General features: G+C 46.0%; 1 protein-coding gene across 5 annotated transcripts in view; it reads left to right on the top strand.

Moving 5' to 3' along the window:
* Positions 1-805: 805 nt before the first annotated feature.
* LOC105515705 (chromosome unknown open reading frame, human C7orf57) overlaps positions 806-16,684 on the top strand; it is a 26,678-nt gene continuing 10,799 nt past the window's right edge. For 2 of the 5 annotated variants that reach the window (XM_011947576.1, XM_011947575.1), the window contains exons 1-6: positions 806-924; positions 1,532-1,602; positions 6,501-6,686; positions 8,684-8,792; positions 11,890-12,046; positions 15,269-15,366. In XM_011947576.1, coding sequence (XP_011802966.1) covers positions 806-924; positions 1,532-1,602; positions 6,501-6,686; positions 8,684-8,792; positions 11,890-12,046; positions 15,269-15,366 — 740 coding nt within the window. Of the gene's footprint in view, positions 925-1,446; positions 1,603-6,500; positions 6,687-8,683; positions 8,793-11,889; positions 12,047-15,268; positions 15,367-16,684 lie in introns of all 5 variants that reach the window. The other 3 variants (XM_011947579.1, XM_011947578.1, XM_011947577.1) reach the window with 2 other exon arrangements.

Raw genomic sequence — 16,684 nt, 5'->3', positions numbered from 1 at the left:
TCCCATGAAGATTTAAAAAAGATTTTAAAATTGGTAATATATTCATTGTACTTTCTGTAGACCTCAAAATCCACGCAGCCAAAAAGTTCGCGCTCAAGCCAAGTGTTTGGAGTTCTAAACGCGATTCTATATAAATATGGTCAAGAGCTTTAAAAAAAGTCTCTCAACTTACAAAACAGAATTATTCCCGAAAAATAAGATATAAGGAAGAATGTTCACATAATTTTATCATCGACACACAATTTCCAAATACTTATTAGTCTTTAAAAAACGCATTAGATGAGAAATTTGCAAGCAAACTTGTATAAAATTAAGGATTCCTTTACTAAGTGAACCATTACTCCTGCATCTCATTAGTAAATTCTTTTTTTTTTTTTTTTTTTGTATACTGGTGGGATGTTTTGTTTTGTTTTTAGGGTGAGACAGTTATACTTTGGAAAACATGATGCATGTCCCCAATTTTTCTGGACCTCTCTGCAGTAACTGTAGTTCCCAGCCAGAGCGGCACGAGGACTGAGGCCTGACTCTTGCCTTGCGCCCACGTCCCCACACCCCCACACCCCCACACGCTTGCAACAGTAAGGCCCTGCTCCCATCCCCGCTAAGTCCAGCCCAGCTCCCGGTGGCATCGCTGCACAGCCCTGCCCTGGTCCTGCTCTGGGCTTTGGGCAGTTGACAGGCGGCGCCCGCGTTCCGCTTCTGGTCCTGATTGGTCCACCGCTGCCCACCAGGCTTCCCCTATTGGCTGCCAGTGATCCCCCCGCGCCCGCCGGTTGGCCGTTCAGTCGTTGCCCTGGCGACGCCGATGTTGTGGTTCCGCAGCGCCCTGGGAGTTTGGATTTGGTTGGCTGCAGCCCGCCAGCCGTGTAAAAACTCCAACGCCGGGCGCCACGGGCAGCACCCACGGAGACCCGCGGGGAGCTGGTGAGCCTGAGCGGGCTGGAGGACAATGGGGGCGCCCACAGAGGCCCCGGCCTTGTCCACTGTGCGGAGCTCACGGTGCGGGCAGTGCGCGCCGGGGCTGGAGGGAGGGCACCACCTTGTCGCCGGGTTGGGATGAGCACAGGGCGGGATCTCCCAGCCTGCCCAAGTCCCGTGGCCCCTTGGTTACCTGTTGTTTATCCTCTCTGTACCTACTGTGTCCCTGGCGTGGACGTGCCTGTACTGAATACCCGACGTGACGTACCCCCTGCTGTGTGCCCCGCAAGCACGCGTCTCTGCTGAATACCCCGCGTGAATGTGCCCCTGCTGTGTACCCTTTGTGGACATGCCCTGGTGTCTACCTGGCGTGATGTGCTCCCTTCTGTTTACCTGGCGTCGACATGCCTCCTGCTGTATACCCTGCATGGAAGTGCCAGCGCTAGGCGATCGCAAGGCGCCTGCAGGCGTGTCAGGTGGAGGCGTACAGACCGATCCAGAGGGGGCGCACAGATTTTGCTTTCGCAGCTGCAACTTCTGGCAGCGGGTCAAGCAGGCAGCGTCCAGCGCACCCGCGAACAACAGGTCCGGCAGCATCTGTCTTTTCCCGCAGCGTGCAGCGCCTGACCATGAGGAACACAAGCAAGGAACTTCAGGGCGCCACGCACCGCTATGCTGCCTGCGGTGAGTGCGCCCTGAGCGCGTCCCGGCCAGAAAGAGCTGGGTGCGTGCACTCTGCTTGCTAGACACGCTGTGGACCCGTGGTCCTCTATGTGGGCTGGAGGGGGGTGTGAACGATGGAGGACCAACTGATAAAACTAACAAGTCAAAGAAAGCCACAAACTGCTCCTGTGCCTGAGTGTGAAATCAAGACTTAAAGAGAAATATGAGTGGGGGAAGTCTTGCTTTTCTTTATTTTCAACAAGAGACAACCAAGGCTACCTATCTTGGTTCAATCTGGAGCAACAGGATCCCTTGGAAGTTTTCATTGTCATAGTTCAACCCTATACAATTCTCACAACTGCGTTCCTGAATGTTGACCTGGGAAGTTTCTTTTCTAGCAGAATCCCCTAGGTATTTCACTGAATCCCTAGACCTTGCTTCTACTTTAGACCCCAAGCAAGTTAAACATACATTCTGGTTTTAGTGTCTGGATACAGGAAAAGGAATTCAGTGAGGTTCATGTCTTCTTATGTGCCAGGGTTTGAAGTGGAGGAGAGGGGAAGGAAGAATAAGTCTTGAGATGCTGTCATTTTTTTTCTTTTTTCCTGTTTTTTTTTTAAATTGTGAAAGACTGTAAGAGGGTAGAGAAGAGGGTTGTGGGGATCAGCTGGGACAGCCGAGTTGTAGCTGGTCGGCACCCTGGAGCCAGCACATCTGCTCAGAAGTGAACCGTATATGGCCCTTCTTCATACTCTAAACATGCTGCTAGCCCAGAGCGCTACCTTGTGACCACTATTGAAGATAGTGTGGCCATGCTGGGGATTGGAAAGGGAACAGCACAGAAGGCCTGGCTGATGTGCCTTTTCCCAGTGGGCTCTGGAGCCTTTATGTGACTTCTTGGTGTCTTCTAGTGGCCTTGTCTGTATGAACAGCACTAAGGAACACTAATAACTGCCAGTCACTGTTCTAAGTGCTTTATATTAATATATACTAACTAATTTAACCTCATAACAGCCCTACAAGGTAACATTACCCTCGTTTTATAGAGTTTGGAGTAATTTGCCCAAGGTCACATACTTTGTAAGTGACTCCATAGCTGTTAAGTGAGGCCACAGCAGCCTAAGGCAGGAGCCTGTGCCCCGCAGGTATGTGAGCATATAACACACTGCCTTGTGCCTTAGAGACCAGAAGAGCTGGGGGATCTTTAGTTCATCTCATAGACTGTCACAGACTGTGTTTCCTCACTGATGAAATAAGGGTACTAATATTTGGCAAACGAGAAGGCAGGGAAGGCTCTATATAAAAAAATCTATAGGATAGTAAATGATTGATATGGTATAAGTGCCAACAACGTGTTTTGCATGATAAAAGCTGTGATAACTCTTAGTCCCTTTAACCCTGTGTGTGTGTGTGTGTGTGTGTGTGCACGCACGCATGAGGTGATCACGGTTGGTTCTTACTGATTCGGGCCCTCACTCTCTGAGTGCCTCCTTTCTTTGCCTGCATTTAGAAATGGCCAACCAGATTCGAGTTCAGTGCCTGTTCACAGCTTCCAGTAATGAGAAGAAGGTAGACAACACACTGTTCTCTGTGGATTAATTAGTAATCAAAACACTGAGTGGAAAAATAAAGCAACAATAAAATGCCTTCTCTCAAAAAGAAAATATTTGAACTGAATATGATCAGACTATGAAGCTGCTAAATTCTCCTATTCATTCTTAAATTGATTCTCTGTGATCTTTTGTGCAATTCTTTAAACATTTTCCAATTTTTTTCTTTCCTTTACAAAATCATATAGTGCTTGTTCAGCTATTTAATGTCCTTTAGATACTTAAAAGATTGTATTAAATACCATCCATTAAAAATTCAATGTCTAAGCTCTTAGCTTTAAAGGATGGTTACTTCTCATTTCTCTATGCTTACATGAATTGATTTATTCACTACTATTTTCCTGTGTGTCTACTGCATTAGTCAGCATTCTCCATACCAACATAACCAACAGCATATCCATGTCTACCTTTCTATATAGATACACATATATACATAGATAGATAGATAGATAGATAGATAGATAGATGTAAAGAGAGAGAGAGAGATTTGTTTTAAGGAATTGGCTCACATGATTGTGGAGGCTGGCAGGTTCGAAATTTGCAGTGCAGACCAGCAGGCCAGAGACCCAGGGAGGAGCTGATGTTGCAGTTTGAGTTTCAGAGCAGTCTGGAGGAAGAGTTTCCTCTTTCTGGGGGAGTCTCATTCTTTTCTCTTAAGACTTTCAATTAATTGCCCACAAAAAGAGTCAAACTCTGTAAAATATTTAAAGAGGTATATTCTAAGCTGAATATGAGTGGCCAAGGCCTGTGACACAGCCCCAGGAGGTCTTGAGAACATGTGCGCAAGATGGTTGAGTCACAGCATGATTTTATACATTTTAGGGAGACAGAAGTTATAGGAAGACATCAATCAATCCATGTAAGGAATACATTGATTCAGTCTGAAAAGGTGGGATAACTCCAAGTATGTGTGTGTGTGTGTGGGTGGGAGTTGGTTCCAGGTCATAGGGGGATTTAAAGATTTTCTGATTGGTAATTGGTTGCAAGTTATTATCCAAAGACACAGAATCAATAGAAAGTAGTGACTGGGTTAAGATAAGGAGTTGCAGAGACCAGGGTTTTTGTCATGTAGATGAAGTCTCCAGGTAGCCAATTTCAGAGAGAGTAGATGTAAACATCTCTTATCAGACCTAAAAAGGTGTCAGACTCAGTTAATTCTCTCCTGGATCAGGAAAAGAGCTGGAAAGGGAAGGGGATTCTCTACAGAATGCAGATTTTCCCCACAAGAGACGGCTTTGTATGACCATTTCAAACTATGTCAAAGAAATCTATTTTGTGGTAAAATACTTCAATTTCTTTCAGGACCTGCTATCTGTCATGTGATGCTCTACTACAGTCAGGTTGCAATTTGGTCTCTGATTGACACATACAGTCTGTTTTTTCAGTCTTAAGATCTCTGTTTTAATGATAATGCTGGTCTGCTGTGCCTGAATTCAAAAGGAAGGAGGGTATAAGGAGGCACATGCAACCTCCCTTCCCATTATGGCCTGAATTAGTTTTTCAGGTTTACTTTGGAATGCCCTTGGCTGAGTAGGGGGATTCATTTAGTCAGCTGGGGGATGGGAGGGCGTGGGGCTTAGCATTTTATTTTCGCTTTACTCTGATTGGAGGAAACCCACCCACATTACAGAGGACAGTCTACGTCACTCAAATTCTACTGTTTTTAATGTTATTTTCATCTAAAAAACGTCATAGACACAGCTAAAATAACGCCTTACCAATATCTGGGTACCATGGTCCAACCAAGTTGACACATAAAATTAGACATTATATCTACCCAAGAAGAGGGTATTGTGTTAGACTCTGAACATACTGCCCCTGTGACAGTACATTCTGATAAGTGCTACTGAATACACCCAGTCACTTGTGTCACATTAATTGCATCTTTTGTAAATGACATTCTTCCTGGGTTTTGTTTCTAAAGTTCTCAATCAGGTGTGATTTTTTTGTCTTATATTTGGGTATCTGGTTAATCAACTTCAGATTCAAATAGTTACCTAGAACACCAGTTGTCTGAATGCCCCAGATCTCTTCTGTCTGTGAGGGTCATCAATAAACACTGGTAACTCCAGGTCCCTGGGATTTTGCCAACTCACTTGACAGAAGCTCCCTGTAGGACTCCAGGGAGTCTCCTGGGTGGTCCCAAGTCAGTCTGCAGGGCATCTCCTGGATGCCCTCAGCTCAAGGCCTTAGGGAGCCTCATGGCTTCACCAGGCCCATGTTCAGCTTCTCTGTCCACAGCCCCTTTCTGCATGGGCTCCAATCAGGAAGGGAGGAAGGACAGAGAGTAGCTCTCCTCCTCCACTCGATTGTGCCTGGCTTCTTCATGGGACCTGACAATAGAAACCACACAATCTACACTCCCTGTGTTTCAACTTGATCTTTCTCAAGGGAGCCAAACCCAGTCACCTTAAGAATCTCTGAGTCTCCATCTGAGAAGTTTTTCCATAACACATAGTCACCTGTTTCCACCACTTTTCAGGAACCATCTAGACCTCTGGCCACCTTTCACCGCCCTCTTTGGCCTCAGGCATAAGCAAAGTCATTATTATTGAAAACAGTAATTACACATTAATAATAATGAAAGGGACAAGGAGAGTCGGAGAAGGAGAGTGATAAGGTGAGATGAACTCTCACGTGGGGAGTCTGGGTGGAGGGAAGGTACTGTACTCGCTCGTGTGGAGACAGGCTGCTGAACTGATTCGAGCACACTTGCTCGGTGGACAGGTCTCTTTGACCACTCCCCAGTCCCGCCTCTTCTCACTTTCGTGCTAGTGGTAAATGTGTGCAAACAGGCTGTTATTTCTGTGACAGAACTTAGATTTCAGTATTTTTAGCATACTAAATTTAGCAAATCTTGGTCAACATTTAGCCATATATTCCACAGGCTTACCCATAACGTTTTATTTAAGTGATTTGGGATTTTTCAGGAATGTATATTTCCCAGCATAACTGGAAATACAGTTGTCTTATTTTTATGGAGGATTAGGAGAGAGAGACAGAGACCTAATGAGGCTTGGGTAACTCCCTGGGAAGCTAAAGCACCCATGAAAGAGGCTGAGCCCTCAGAGCTTTCCCCTCGGTTGGTGCCAGTGGTGGCATCTTGGTGGGAAGTAGAGACTGGATTGCATGGCTTGTGTTATGATTCACATAAGGAACTCAGAAGAGGGCATTTTCTTCCTTGCTAATAGGCTCTGTGGCCTGCACTACTCCACCTGATGGGGGTGTCTGCATAGACACTCTGGTAGAGGACTAGAGGCCACCCTGGCACACAGCAACAGCGTGGTCCTCTGCCTCTCTCCTCTATAGATTGGTATTACCATGTTCCAGTGAAGCGCTCTGAGAAGGCCGTGGATGCCCCACCAGCGTCCCAGATCCCAGGTCTCAGCAATTTGGGAGACTCACATTGCAGGGACCTGCCTGGGACTCGGAGATACTGGATAAAAGAAACAGATTCGGAATATGTGAAGCTCGCGAAACAAGGCGGCAGGCCTGGTGAGCCCCCTCCTGCCCTGTTCAATGTGGCAGCCTCGTGGGTGGTGAGGGGGACATTTGTTCCTAATTTCTCCCATATAAAAATATTACTATAGAGTCTACATGTTTAGCTTAGGGCCTTTGGAAATTTAGGTTAATTAACTAGGTGTAGGGATGGGCATGCTCTCCAGGGATGAGCTAATTTTTATGATGTTAGAATAAATAGGCCGAATTCACAGAATTGCCTGTATAGGGTATTTCTTCTGAGTAATGCCTTTGCGATGATTCAACCTTCCTTCACCCACTTTATATTCTTATTACAAAGAGAATCTCAGGAAGTTGCCTCCAAGAGAGAATCTGTCTTTGCACGCTACCAATTCTTGGCTAATTTTTGAAAAGGTTTTGTTTCCTGTTGTTTATTCTTATTGCGGCTTGTCCTTTGTATGCAAATGTTTTAGAAAATGAAGACCATAGGTGAGTTTCAGTGTGATGTTGATGAGGATCAAATTTTGATACATGATTTAATTGAGAAAGGACTGCTTAATCATGCTAAAAACTAAGGTATTTGAGCTCAACAGAAATTACTCAGAGGGTTAGGAGACCACATCTAAAAAGTCTCAGAGCCAGTCTTGGGGTCAGTGACTTTGAGAGACACTAACCTTTTTTCCCCTCTGGCTGCCATTACTCCTGTGGGGATTGTCAGAAAGAAAATGGGAAGCAAAATGGTGACATCTTTGCTTTAATATTAAAAATGTTGGACCAAACAATTTGATGGACTAGGTGTGACACTCAGAGAACAGGACCTAGACATTTTTTCTTAGATTCACCTCCTCCTGCTGTTGTTTAAAAGAACATTACAGGGACAAACTCTGAATGTCGGTAAATCAGATAAAAGAATTGCATCAATAGTAGTTTCCTGAATGTGATCATTGTGCCATGATTATGTCAGGAATGTCTTTTGGCAACATCCACTGAGGTATAGGGGGATGACTGGGCATTATGTCTGCAACACGCTGCCCAATGATTCTGAAAACAATAATGACAACAAAAATAATAATGAGAGAGAGGGATAGACAAAGAGAGAAAACATAAAGCAAATATGGTAGAATATCATCTGGGGAGCCTAGGTCAGGGTACAGGGGAACTCATACTATTCTTGCAATGTTTCCTGTAAGTCTGAAACATTTAACAACGAAAAGTGCTTTAAAAGTAAAAAAAAAAAAAAAAAAAAAAAAAAAAACCCAAAAACCTTATTATTGATAGTAATAGGTCAGCCAAAGTTGTCTGCTACTGCCATGGGCGTTGTTATCATTTTGCTCTCCTTATCTTCAGGAAAGTCAGTTTTTCCCACTCCCTGCCTTTTGAAACCAGAGGAGGGAAGTGTGGGGAGCTAGAAAGCAAGTGGGCGAGTCGGGACTGGCCTGGGCCTCTGAGAAGGACCCTGTACTCTCTGTGCCTCTCAGGGTTGGCTCCAAGGTGACTGTGAAATCTCCCAGGTACCTTTCAGGGGCTTGTACCCTACTTCCCATCTGGAAACCTGGAGGGGTAGCTTCTTCTGGAAATGGTGGGGGTGGGGTTAGGGACAGCTCTACAGTGGCAGAGGACAGTCAGACTGTCCTATGCTAGGAGAATGGTGTGAGGGTAGCTGAGGATGGGGGAGCCAGCTCATGTGCAGCCCCTAGAGACCTCAGCAGTGGAGGGATGGGCCCCCTCCAGGAACTGGTGGATGCTGGCCTGCATAGATGCAGCTCAAGACCAAGAGCTCTGTCCAGATCTGCAAAGAGTGAGATGTGGGGAGGCATACAGGATGTCCCTTCCTGAGCACAAAGCAGGATGCCCACATGTCAGCCTGTGCAGAGACAGGTGAGGATCAGGGATGCTCTGTTAGCCCCTGAATCCCAGAGGCAACCCCAGGGAGACCTACAGTTCCCCTTGTAAATTGAGCCTATCACTGGCAATGCTGTGCGTCTGTGTAGGGGCAACGGGGTGTCTCACAGCCATGTCTTTTTCTCTTTGAGATTTGCTGAAGCACTTCATCCCTGGGACCAGGAAAGCCTCCCCGGTGGCCTACTCCCTGCCAGACTGGTATATCCACCACAGCAAGCCACCAACAGCCAACCAGCAAGAGTAAGTATCTTAAAGCACTCACATTTTTGTTTATCTTTACAGGAAAAAAAAATAGCCCAATTTGAATTTTAAAAATACAAATGTCTCATACTGAGAGCAAGCATGTGATAGGACAACTTCAGGTTCTCTTTTACAGTAGCCTGCTCTTTGAGGGATATAGCCTAAGTTGTCAGAAAACCAGGGTTCTGGAAACCTGAAGAGTGTGCAGTTGCAAGATTTAATACAGTGAAAACAGAGCTCCCATACAATGGGAGGGGACCCAAAGGAGTTTGCCACTGCCAGCTCAAATGCCTGGATTTATATCCTGATCATTGTCCCTCCCCCTGTGCTCTCAGGCAATAGATGATTGACTATTTCATTACCTCCTGCTTTTAGCCTCATTGGTATTTTAGTGAGCTCTTTACTATCTGATTGGTCGGGTGTGAGCTGAGTTACCAGTCTGGTGTTTAAAGGTGGGTGCGGTCACCTTCGCCAGCTAGGCTTAGTCATTCTTAGCCGGCCTAGGAAATCCAGCTAGTCCTGTCCCTCAGTAGGACTGACCACATCCTCCTGAGGTAGAAATAGCAGCCTATCCCAAAGGGTTCTCATTAAAGACAAAAGGCACTAGGTAAAGCTACAAATAGATGAAATCCTAAATTTCTACGTTCAGTATTGAGTTATGAGGAGCCATTTTTCCCATAATATTTGAAATGTCTAAGAAATTTCTATTTGTGGACATGCAAACTTTATCTCCAAAACCACCTCTCTTGGATTGAGAGGTAAAATGAAAAATCATTTCAGGCCATTTCCCCATTTTTTTTGGCTTGAAAATAGGACTACCATAGATATATTTTCAAGTAGTTATCTGGTGTTACTTGAATGTTCTGCCATGGTCACAGTGCTTCTTTTGTCTTCAGGATTCTGGTTCCCTCTGTAGTTTAAAATGAATATGCATGGTGGCTCACACCCAGGTGGGTGGATCACCTGAGGTCAGGAGTTCGAGACCAGCCTGACCAATATGGTGAAACCCCATCTCTACAAAAATTACAAAAATTAGCTGGATGTGGTGGTGTACGCCAGTAGTCCCAGCTACCTGGAAGGCTGAGACCGGAGAATTGCTTGAACCCAGGAGGCAGAGGTTGCAGTGAGCCAAGATAGCACTGCTACACTCAAGCCTGGGTGACAGAGCAAGACTATCTCAAAAAAAAAAAAAAAAGGAATACTCTGTGCTAACAGAGGTTACATCAAAGTGGATGAGCTGAGCAAGAAGAGAGAGTCTTAGAAGGGGAAGCAGGAGACTGGGGGCACTCCTGCAATGCTGCTTGCGCTTGCAAGAACAGAGCAGGGCAGGCAGCCTCAGGTGAGAGTAGAGCCCGAGTACCCCAGGCAGATGTGGAGGGATTGCCTGAGCACCCTTGACCCTGAGCTCTGACTGAGGGGTGCCCAGTGGTCCTGTGGCTACTGGACTCTAAGCAGCTGTGCACTTTCTTGCAGCCGAGGGCGGCTCCTGTTCTAGCTGGGTGCCCTGAGCCAACGGTTAATTCTTGGGGGGAGTTGGGGGCACTTCATGGCTCTGGGGTGCTCCTGGAGAGCATTACCTCAGGCATGCCCCTTCCTCCCATATCCACACTTCCACATGGCCTTTTTCGTCCCTTCTTTCTGCTTTTTCCTTCCAAACTGTTGGTACCCCTGTCCCTTTGCTGTCTTCTCCCACCCCATATGTCCTTACGAATTGTCCAAGCCTTCTAGTGATGATCTACTTCTGGGGCCTTTAGTGTTTTTTGTCCTCCTGGGACCTTGTCCTCTTCTGGACTGCAGACCACCTGCTCCAGGTCCTGGGACAGGCCGAGGATGTGAAGAGCGGGAAGCACAGGAGAAATGCTTCCTTCACTGAAAATCTGGGAACCCAGGAGCTACAACTTCACATGCTTTTTTAAAAAAATTGTCCCTCCCTTTGTTGTTTTCAATGCTCATCTGTCTCTGTGGGCTTTTTACTGCCCTCAGACTGTATCAGAAGTGGGAGGGCTGGGGAGAGGTGCCGCTTCTCACACCTGTGCTCCCTGAGCAACTCAGCCACACTCGTGGCTTCTCTTACTGGGTATCTGCGGCCACCTTCCAAGCCTGCATTTCCAGCCTCTGACCGCTGCTCCCTGGCCTCTTCACTTGCTCTCTCGGAGGCCCCCAGCCACCTCCTTTAGGTGCTTTGCTGCAGTGATGCCCAGGACCCTACTCCTCAACCTTGCCCTTGATGCCCACTTTGCAGCTGGGGCCTCTTCTCAGCATCCTGGAGCCCTGAACAAGTGCAAATGAGGAGCAGGACATGGGCAGGGGGGTCCCTGCAGCCCCTCAGACACTGCGTGGGGAGGTTGTGCTGCCACGTCAAATTTGAATGCAGTGTTCTTCCCTGTTCAAACCTGGTTATGTGTACAGATGGTCCTTCAGGGATCTAAAGGCTGAAGCATTCCAGTGCCTTTGATGCCCCTTCTCTATGCGCTGTGTGTATGGGAAGACTGGTTGCTAGTTTAAATGCCCACACTAAAAATGACCATCCAACAGGAAACAGAGCATGTTATTATTATTTTAAATGAACATGTTAAATGGTAAATGTTTAAGGGTGTTTAGTTATTTTAAGGGGTCAAAGTGGTAGATGCTATTCTAAAATAAATAATTATTTTAGAAGATATGTTTTATAATTTCATATTTTAGTATATCTCGTTTTACTAATGTTGAGACCTTGTGACTTCTGAGCGGGCCTCCTGATCCTGGGAGGCAGGCCCCGGAGGGGTTGGTGTGTTGTTTAGCAGGCACAGAAAAGAAAGGCCCATCTGTGCTTTCAAGGAGGATGGGTAGTGCCGATGTCAAGAGAGATGGAAGAGAAGAGAATAAGGGAGGGAGAGAAAGAGAAAGAGGGAAAGAAGAGGAAGAGGAAAAGAGAGACAGAGAGAGAGAGCAAGAGAGGGAGAGAGACAGGAGAAAGGAAAGGAGGGAGACAGTGAGAGAGGGAGGGAGACAGAAGGAGAGGGAGAGGGCGAGGGAGAGCCAGCAATGGAGATGGAAGGAAGGGAGGGAGCTGAAATGGCTCTGAGCACCGGGCTATAACTGCTGTCTGTCCCTGCAGAGTGCGGGCTGTCTCCATGCCGGATTACATGGTTCATGAAGAATTTAACCCCGATCAGGCCAATGGTAGCTATGCATGCAGAAGAGGGCCCTTCGACTTCGACATGAAAACAGTTTGGCAAAGAGAGGCTGAGGAACTTAAAAAGGAGAAAAAAAAGGTGACGGGAGCCCATAAATAGATGGCATCCGCATCCGTTTTGCTTCTGTGGCCCCAAGTAACTAAGTGCTGTGATGTTAGCTGCTGGTGGCGTCTTATGTTGCCTGTGGCCGATGCCACGTGCTCTGTGTTTTAAGTTTGGATCTACTAAAAGGCAAGCAGCCACCATACTGTGGTCTTTCTTTTTCTTTTTATGAATAATGACTTTAAGAGGTAAGATTCCTTTTTGTTAAATGATTTATAGATAGTTAATGCTTATCTAGAGGAAAACTGGCTTAGCACTTCTGATCTGGCAAATACAGAAAAGGAATTTTATATTTAGTCATCCCATTTCTGAATGTTTTCATTTATTTAAGTATTAAGCGTTTTCTGGAATACTCTTTGTTGATAATAAAGGAAGAGAAGATGAATTCTCTTCTTCTATGTGAAGTCCTGGTGGTGTATTTGATTGCAAAGGAGTGACTGGCCGTGCAGCAAAGCCTTCTCAGAGGATGTGTATTTTAAGAATGCAATGAAGAAAGTTGGAAGCAATCTTGAATTGGTGGCTCTGTTGTTGGGAAGTCTTGATCAGAGGCCCTTCTATCCCCTTTCCTTGTGCCTGGAAGAAACAAGAGCCAGGCCTGCAGCTCCGCCAAGGGCTCAGTGTTGCCCGGGGCTTCAGCACCAGGTCTCAGATTAGTCTCAGTTCTTGCAACTTTGGGGTTTGTGAGTGAAACAGTGAAGTTCACATTACAAATAACTGTAGTGTTTGATACTGAGAATAAGAGTGAACACCGTTGTCACTTGACAGGTGATCATTTTGAACAGTGAAGAGACTGGGTGTGTCTCAGCATAGGCGGCAGTTGTTATGAACTATCTATGCCTGATTCCTAGACTGTTGCCTCAGCATCTTGGTTTGAAGGGAAACCCCTCAGTTTATTTTGGGGACTTGAGTAGCTGAACACCAAGTAGAATATCAACTGGCTGCAATGGGCCACATGCTTTTTCTTTAAGATCTCCATGTCCAGCTGTGATTCGGATTTTGGGTTGTTTCCGTGATCCGTGCAAAGGCACTGGACCTTTTATTGTTGTTTTTGTTTTTTATTTTTTTTTAATTAGAGAGAAGTTCTCGCTCTGTCACTCAGGCTGGAGTGCAGTGGCATTATTATAGCTCACTACACCCTCGAACTCCTGGGCTCAAGGGCTCCTCTGCCACAGCCTCCTGAGCAACTGGGTCTACAGGTGCATACTACCGTAGACACTCAGCCAAAATGGACCATGTTAAGAATCAGATCTATCTCTTAATGTTGTGCAAGTGGCCAATTACACTGAGTTATAGCCTCTAGTGACAAATGAACCTTTGGATATTAACCATGGTTACAGCTCATATCTACAGAAATCTTAAAATGCTAAATGCTATATCACTCTCAAATCAAGTGGGGTTTCTAAGTTAGTACCCATTTACAAAAGGTGTGCTAGGGGCTGCACAAACTTCCTGAAGCCAGCCCCTCACTGTGGGGAAGGAGATAGGGTGACAAGTGGTGGTGGTTAAAGATACACATGCTGAATATTTAACAGGTAGAGGGATATGGTGTTGGGTAAGGTGCAGGGGATAAGCGCCGCATCGGCATGGGCTCCGATTGCCCTAATAAGACAACACAATCACCACTTTGGTATGAAGGTCACCTATGAGTGATGATCACGTCCTGGGCGTGGGCCAGCCGACAAAGTGCTTCCTCAACTGTGCCCTGGCCCCACATGAGGCACGTGGTGGACGCTTGACAAGACTTGGGGCACATGTGTTGCCTGTTGGTTACCAGCATTCATGGGGGTCTTGCTCACCTACAGGGTGATCCGGCAATCTTGTTTCCTTTTTTTGAATAGCCATCTTTTCTTCCTGTAATTGTTAGCAATACCTCCATGGATTTTGTTTGCTTGGTTTGTTTTTTTCCAGTTTTCCTGTAGCATTTATTTATATTTCTTTTAATAAGAAATAATTTACATAGAGTGAAACCCACCTTTTATAGAGAATTGCTCTCCAGGTTTTGACTAAGGTGTCCCTTGTGTACCACCACAGCCGTCAAGGAACATAGCAGTCCTGTTGCCCCCAGCATTTCTACACCTTTTTGTGGTCAGCCCCTCACCAGACCCTTGCAAGTCCTGATCTGTTTTCAGTCTTTATAGTTCTTCCGGACAGAGCAGGAGCATCGCCATCTTGGACAAGCCTCTCATTCTAAAAGTTCACCTTAATAAAAACCGCCTAAATCCAAGGGGCATTAGCCTAACGGCTAAGGTCAACACGACCATGAACCACAGGTAACATCTCCAACCAGAAACATTCAAACTCCTCCCTGACCAGAGACATGGTGGCCCCTAAATAAGCTCCCTCCAGCCAGGAAGATGCCAGACCCGAGTTAACCGCCCTCCGGGCTGAAAGATGTCTGCCCCTAGATAACCTCCCCTCCTCCCAGAGAGTTTCCAACCCCGCCATGAACTTCTCCACACGCATGGACATTCCAAGCTTCTCATAAGCCCCCTCACCCTAAAACCAATATATACTTTTAGTCTGTAAGAAGCCTCTCAGGTTTTAACTAAAGAAAACCTGTCTTTGACTGTCAAGCCGCATTTCGTGTTTCTTTCCTCTTTCTTTAATTCTTACACTTCCTTTTCCAGAATGTGAAATCAATGTAATCATATGGCGTGGAGTCTTTCCTGCTTGACTTCTCCAGTGTGGTGTAATGCATTTACATTATGCATCTACATTACATATGCGTGGCCGTGCTGTTCCGAGTATCAGTAGTTCATTCATTTCTGTTGCTGAGTTTCATTGGCTGATCATGATACAATTTGTTTATCCATTCATTTGTTGGTGGACATCCGGGTTGCTTCCAGTTCTGGGTGATTATTACAAAAGCATACAGGTGCTTTTGTGAACATATGTTTTCATCCGGGTGTGGGAAATTCCTTCAGGACCAGGCTGTTAGTTGTTCATTGTTTTTTCTCCTGAGCAGATGGCATCTTTACTCGAACATAGCAACTGCTTTTGAGTTACAGATAGTCCCTTTTACATAACTATTTTGTTGAATGAGATGATTGCTGAATTATATTTTATTGTGACCATTTACAATGACCACATTGAAAGTCCAGCCCTACAAGCTTTGTATCTTTGCTACCATTGGTGAGTTTTCTTCTAGTTGTTGAATGCTTTCCACTAACTCAGGGTTTTGTGTGTTTCCTCACACAGCTGAGGCTACCGGCCATTGACTCAAAGTATCTGAGCAAAGCAGACACCCAACTTGGCCCTAAGGACCCTACAGGAAGTAGACTGTCCTTCCCCCCCATGTAAGTGCTTGAGCTACGCCCGCACTGTCTGGACTGGGTTTGGGTTTGGCCTTCCATCTTTTATCCGGTGATGACTGCACCAGTGACAGCATCCACATAACTTCTCGAAGTCCTGTCTGCGGCCTGGCCTGGCTGTGCCTGTCGCCCCCTCACTGTGGTTTCTGTTCCTTCCTAATGTCATTTTGCCGCTGTTGAACACATCTGCCCTTCCATGTCATGCTTGCTGCAGGTTGGCAGTGTGGAGGCCCTGCTTCTCCATCAGGCTGTGTCCTGCCTGAAGCACCCACCCCCTCCAAGACACCACCTTCACCATAGTTTGCTGGGGCTGCTTGTCCTGCATGTAGGGGCCACTAGGTCCTGACGTTTCTGTGTCCAAGGCCTGAACTGAGGTGTCTGTGCCTTGTAAGCGTGCTGGCTCTGTTTCCAGTTGGAAGATATAGCAGGCACACTGACATTTGCTGATCCTCCAGCTGGAGAGTGCAATCCCTGAGGCCTTAGGTGTCTTCTTACTCTCCCAGAATCCAAGTTTAATGCTAGGATAAATGTTATTAATTACCTGACTAATTCTTCAAACAGCTTGTTGTCCAATGGGGAAAAAATAATCAGATACATTGCATTGTGACAAATGCCATGACAGCACCAAGCTAGACTGATAGGGGAATATGCATGTATTCATATGTGTTTATATATATGTAAGTATGTAGGTATACCTAGACATGTATTTATAGATGTGCAAGAGAGAGAAAATGAAGCATTAGGAGTGTCCTTGATAACAAAGTGATTGGGTGCAAGAAATCCTCCCACCTCAGCCTCACAAGTAGCTGGGGCTATACGCATACACCACCACACCCAGCTAATTTTTTATTTTTTGTAGAGATGAGGTCTCATTATGTTGCCCAGGCTGGTGTCAAACTCCTGCACTCAAACAATCCTCCTGCCTCTGTCTCTCAAAGTGCTGAGACGGAGGCTCAGAGAGAACAGGTGGTGGGTTGCTACTGATCGAGCTGAAAGCTCACACTACCTCTACCGTGTCAAACTGCCCTGTCACTCTTCAGTGTGGGTCAGGGTAAGATATGTGAAGATGCAGTAGATGGTGAAAGGCTAAGCTAACGTCAAGAAATGACTGGAGACAAACCTGTGTAACAGAGTAAAATAGCAGCAGGTAACCATTGATAAGGACAAGAAAGAACCAATAAGAAAGTAATCATTTCTTTTTTTTTTTTTGAGATGGAGTCTTGCTCTGTTGCCCAGGCTGGAGTGCAGTGGTATGAACTCAGCTCACTGCAGCCTCCACCTTCCAGGTTCAAGTGATTCTCCT

This window comes from Colobus angolensis, unplaced genomic scaffold (assembly GCF_000951035.1).
Source record: "Colobus angolensis palliatus isolate OR3802 unplaced genomic scaffold, Cang.pa_1.0 Scaffold268, whole genome shotgun sequence".
Taxonomy (NCBI): domain Eukaryota; kingdom Metazoa; phylum Chordata; class Mammalia; order Primates; family Cercopithecidae; genus Colobus; species Colobus angolensis.
The sequence above is the reverse complement of the archived record's forward strand: the minus strand, read 5'-3'. Positions and strand labels throughout refer to the sequence as shown.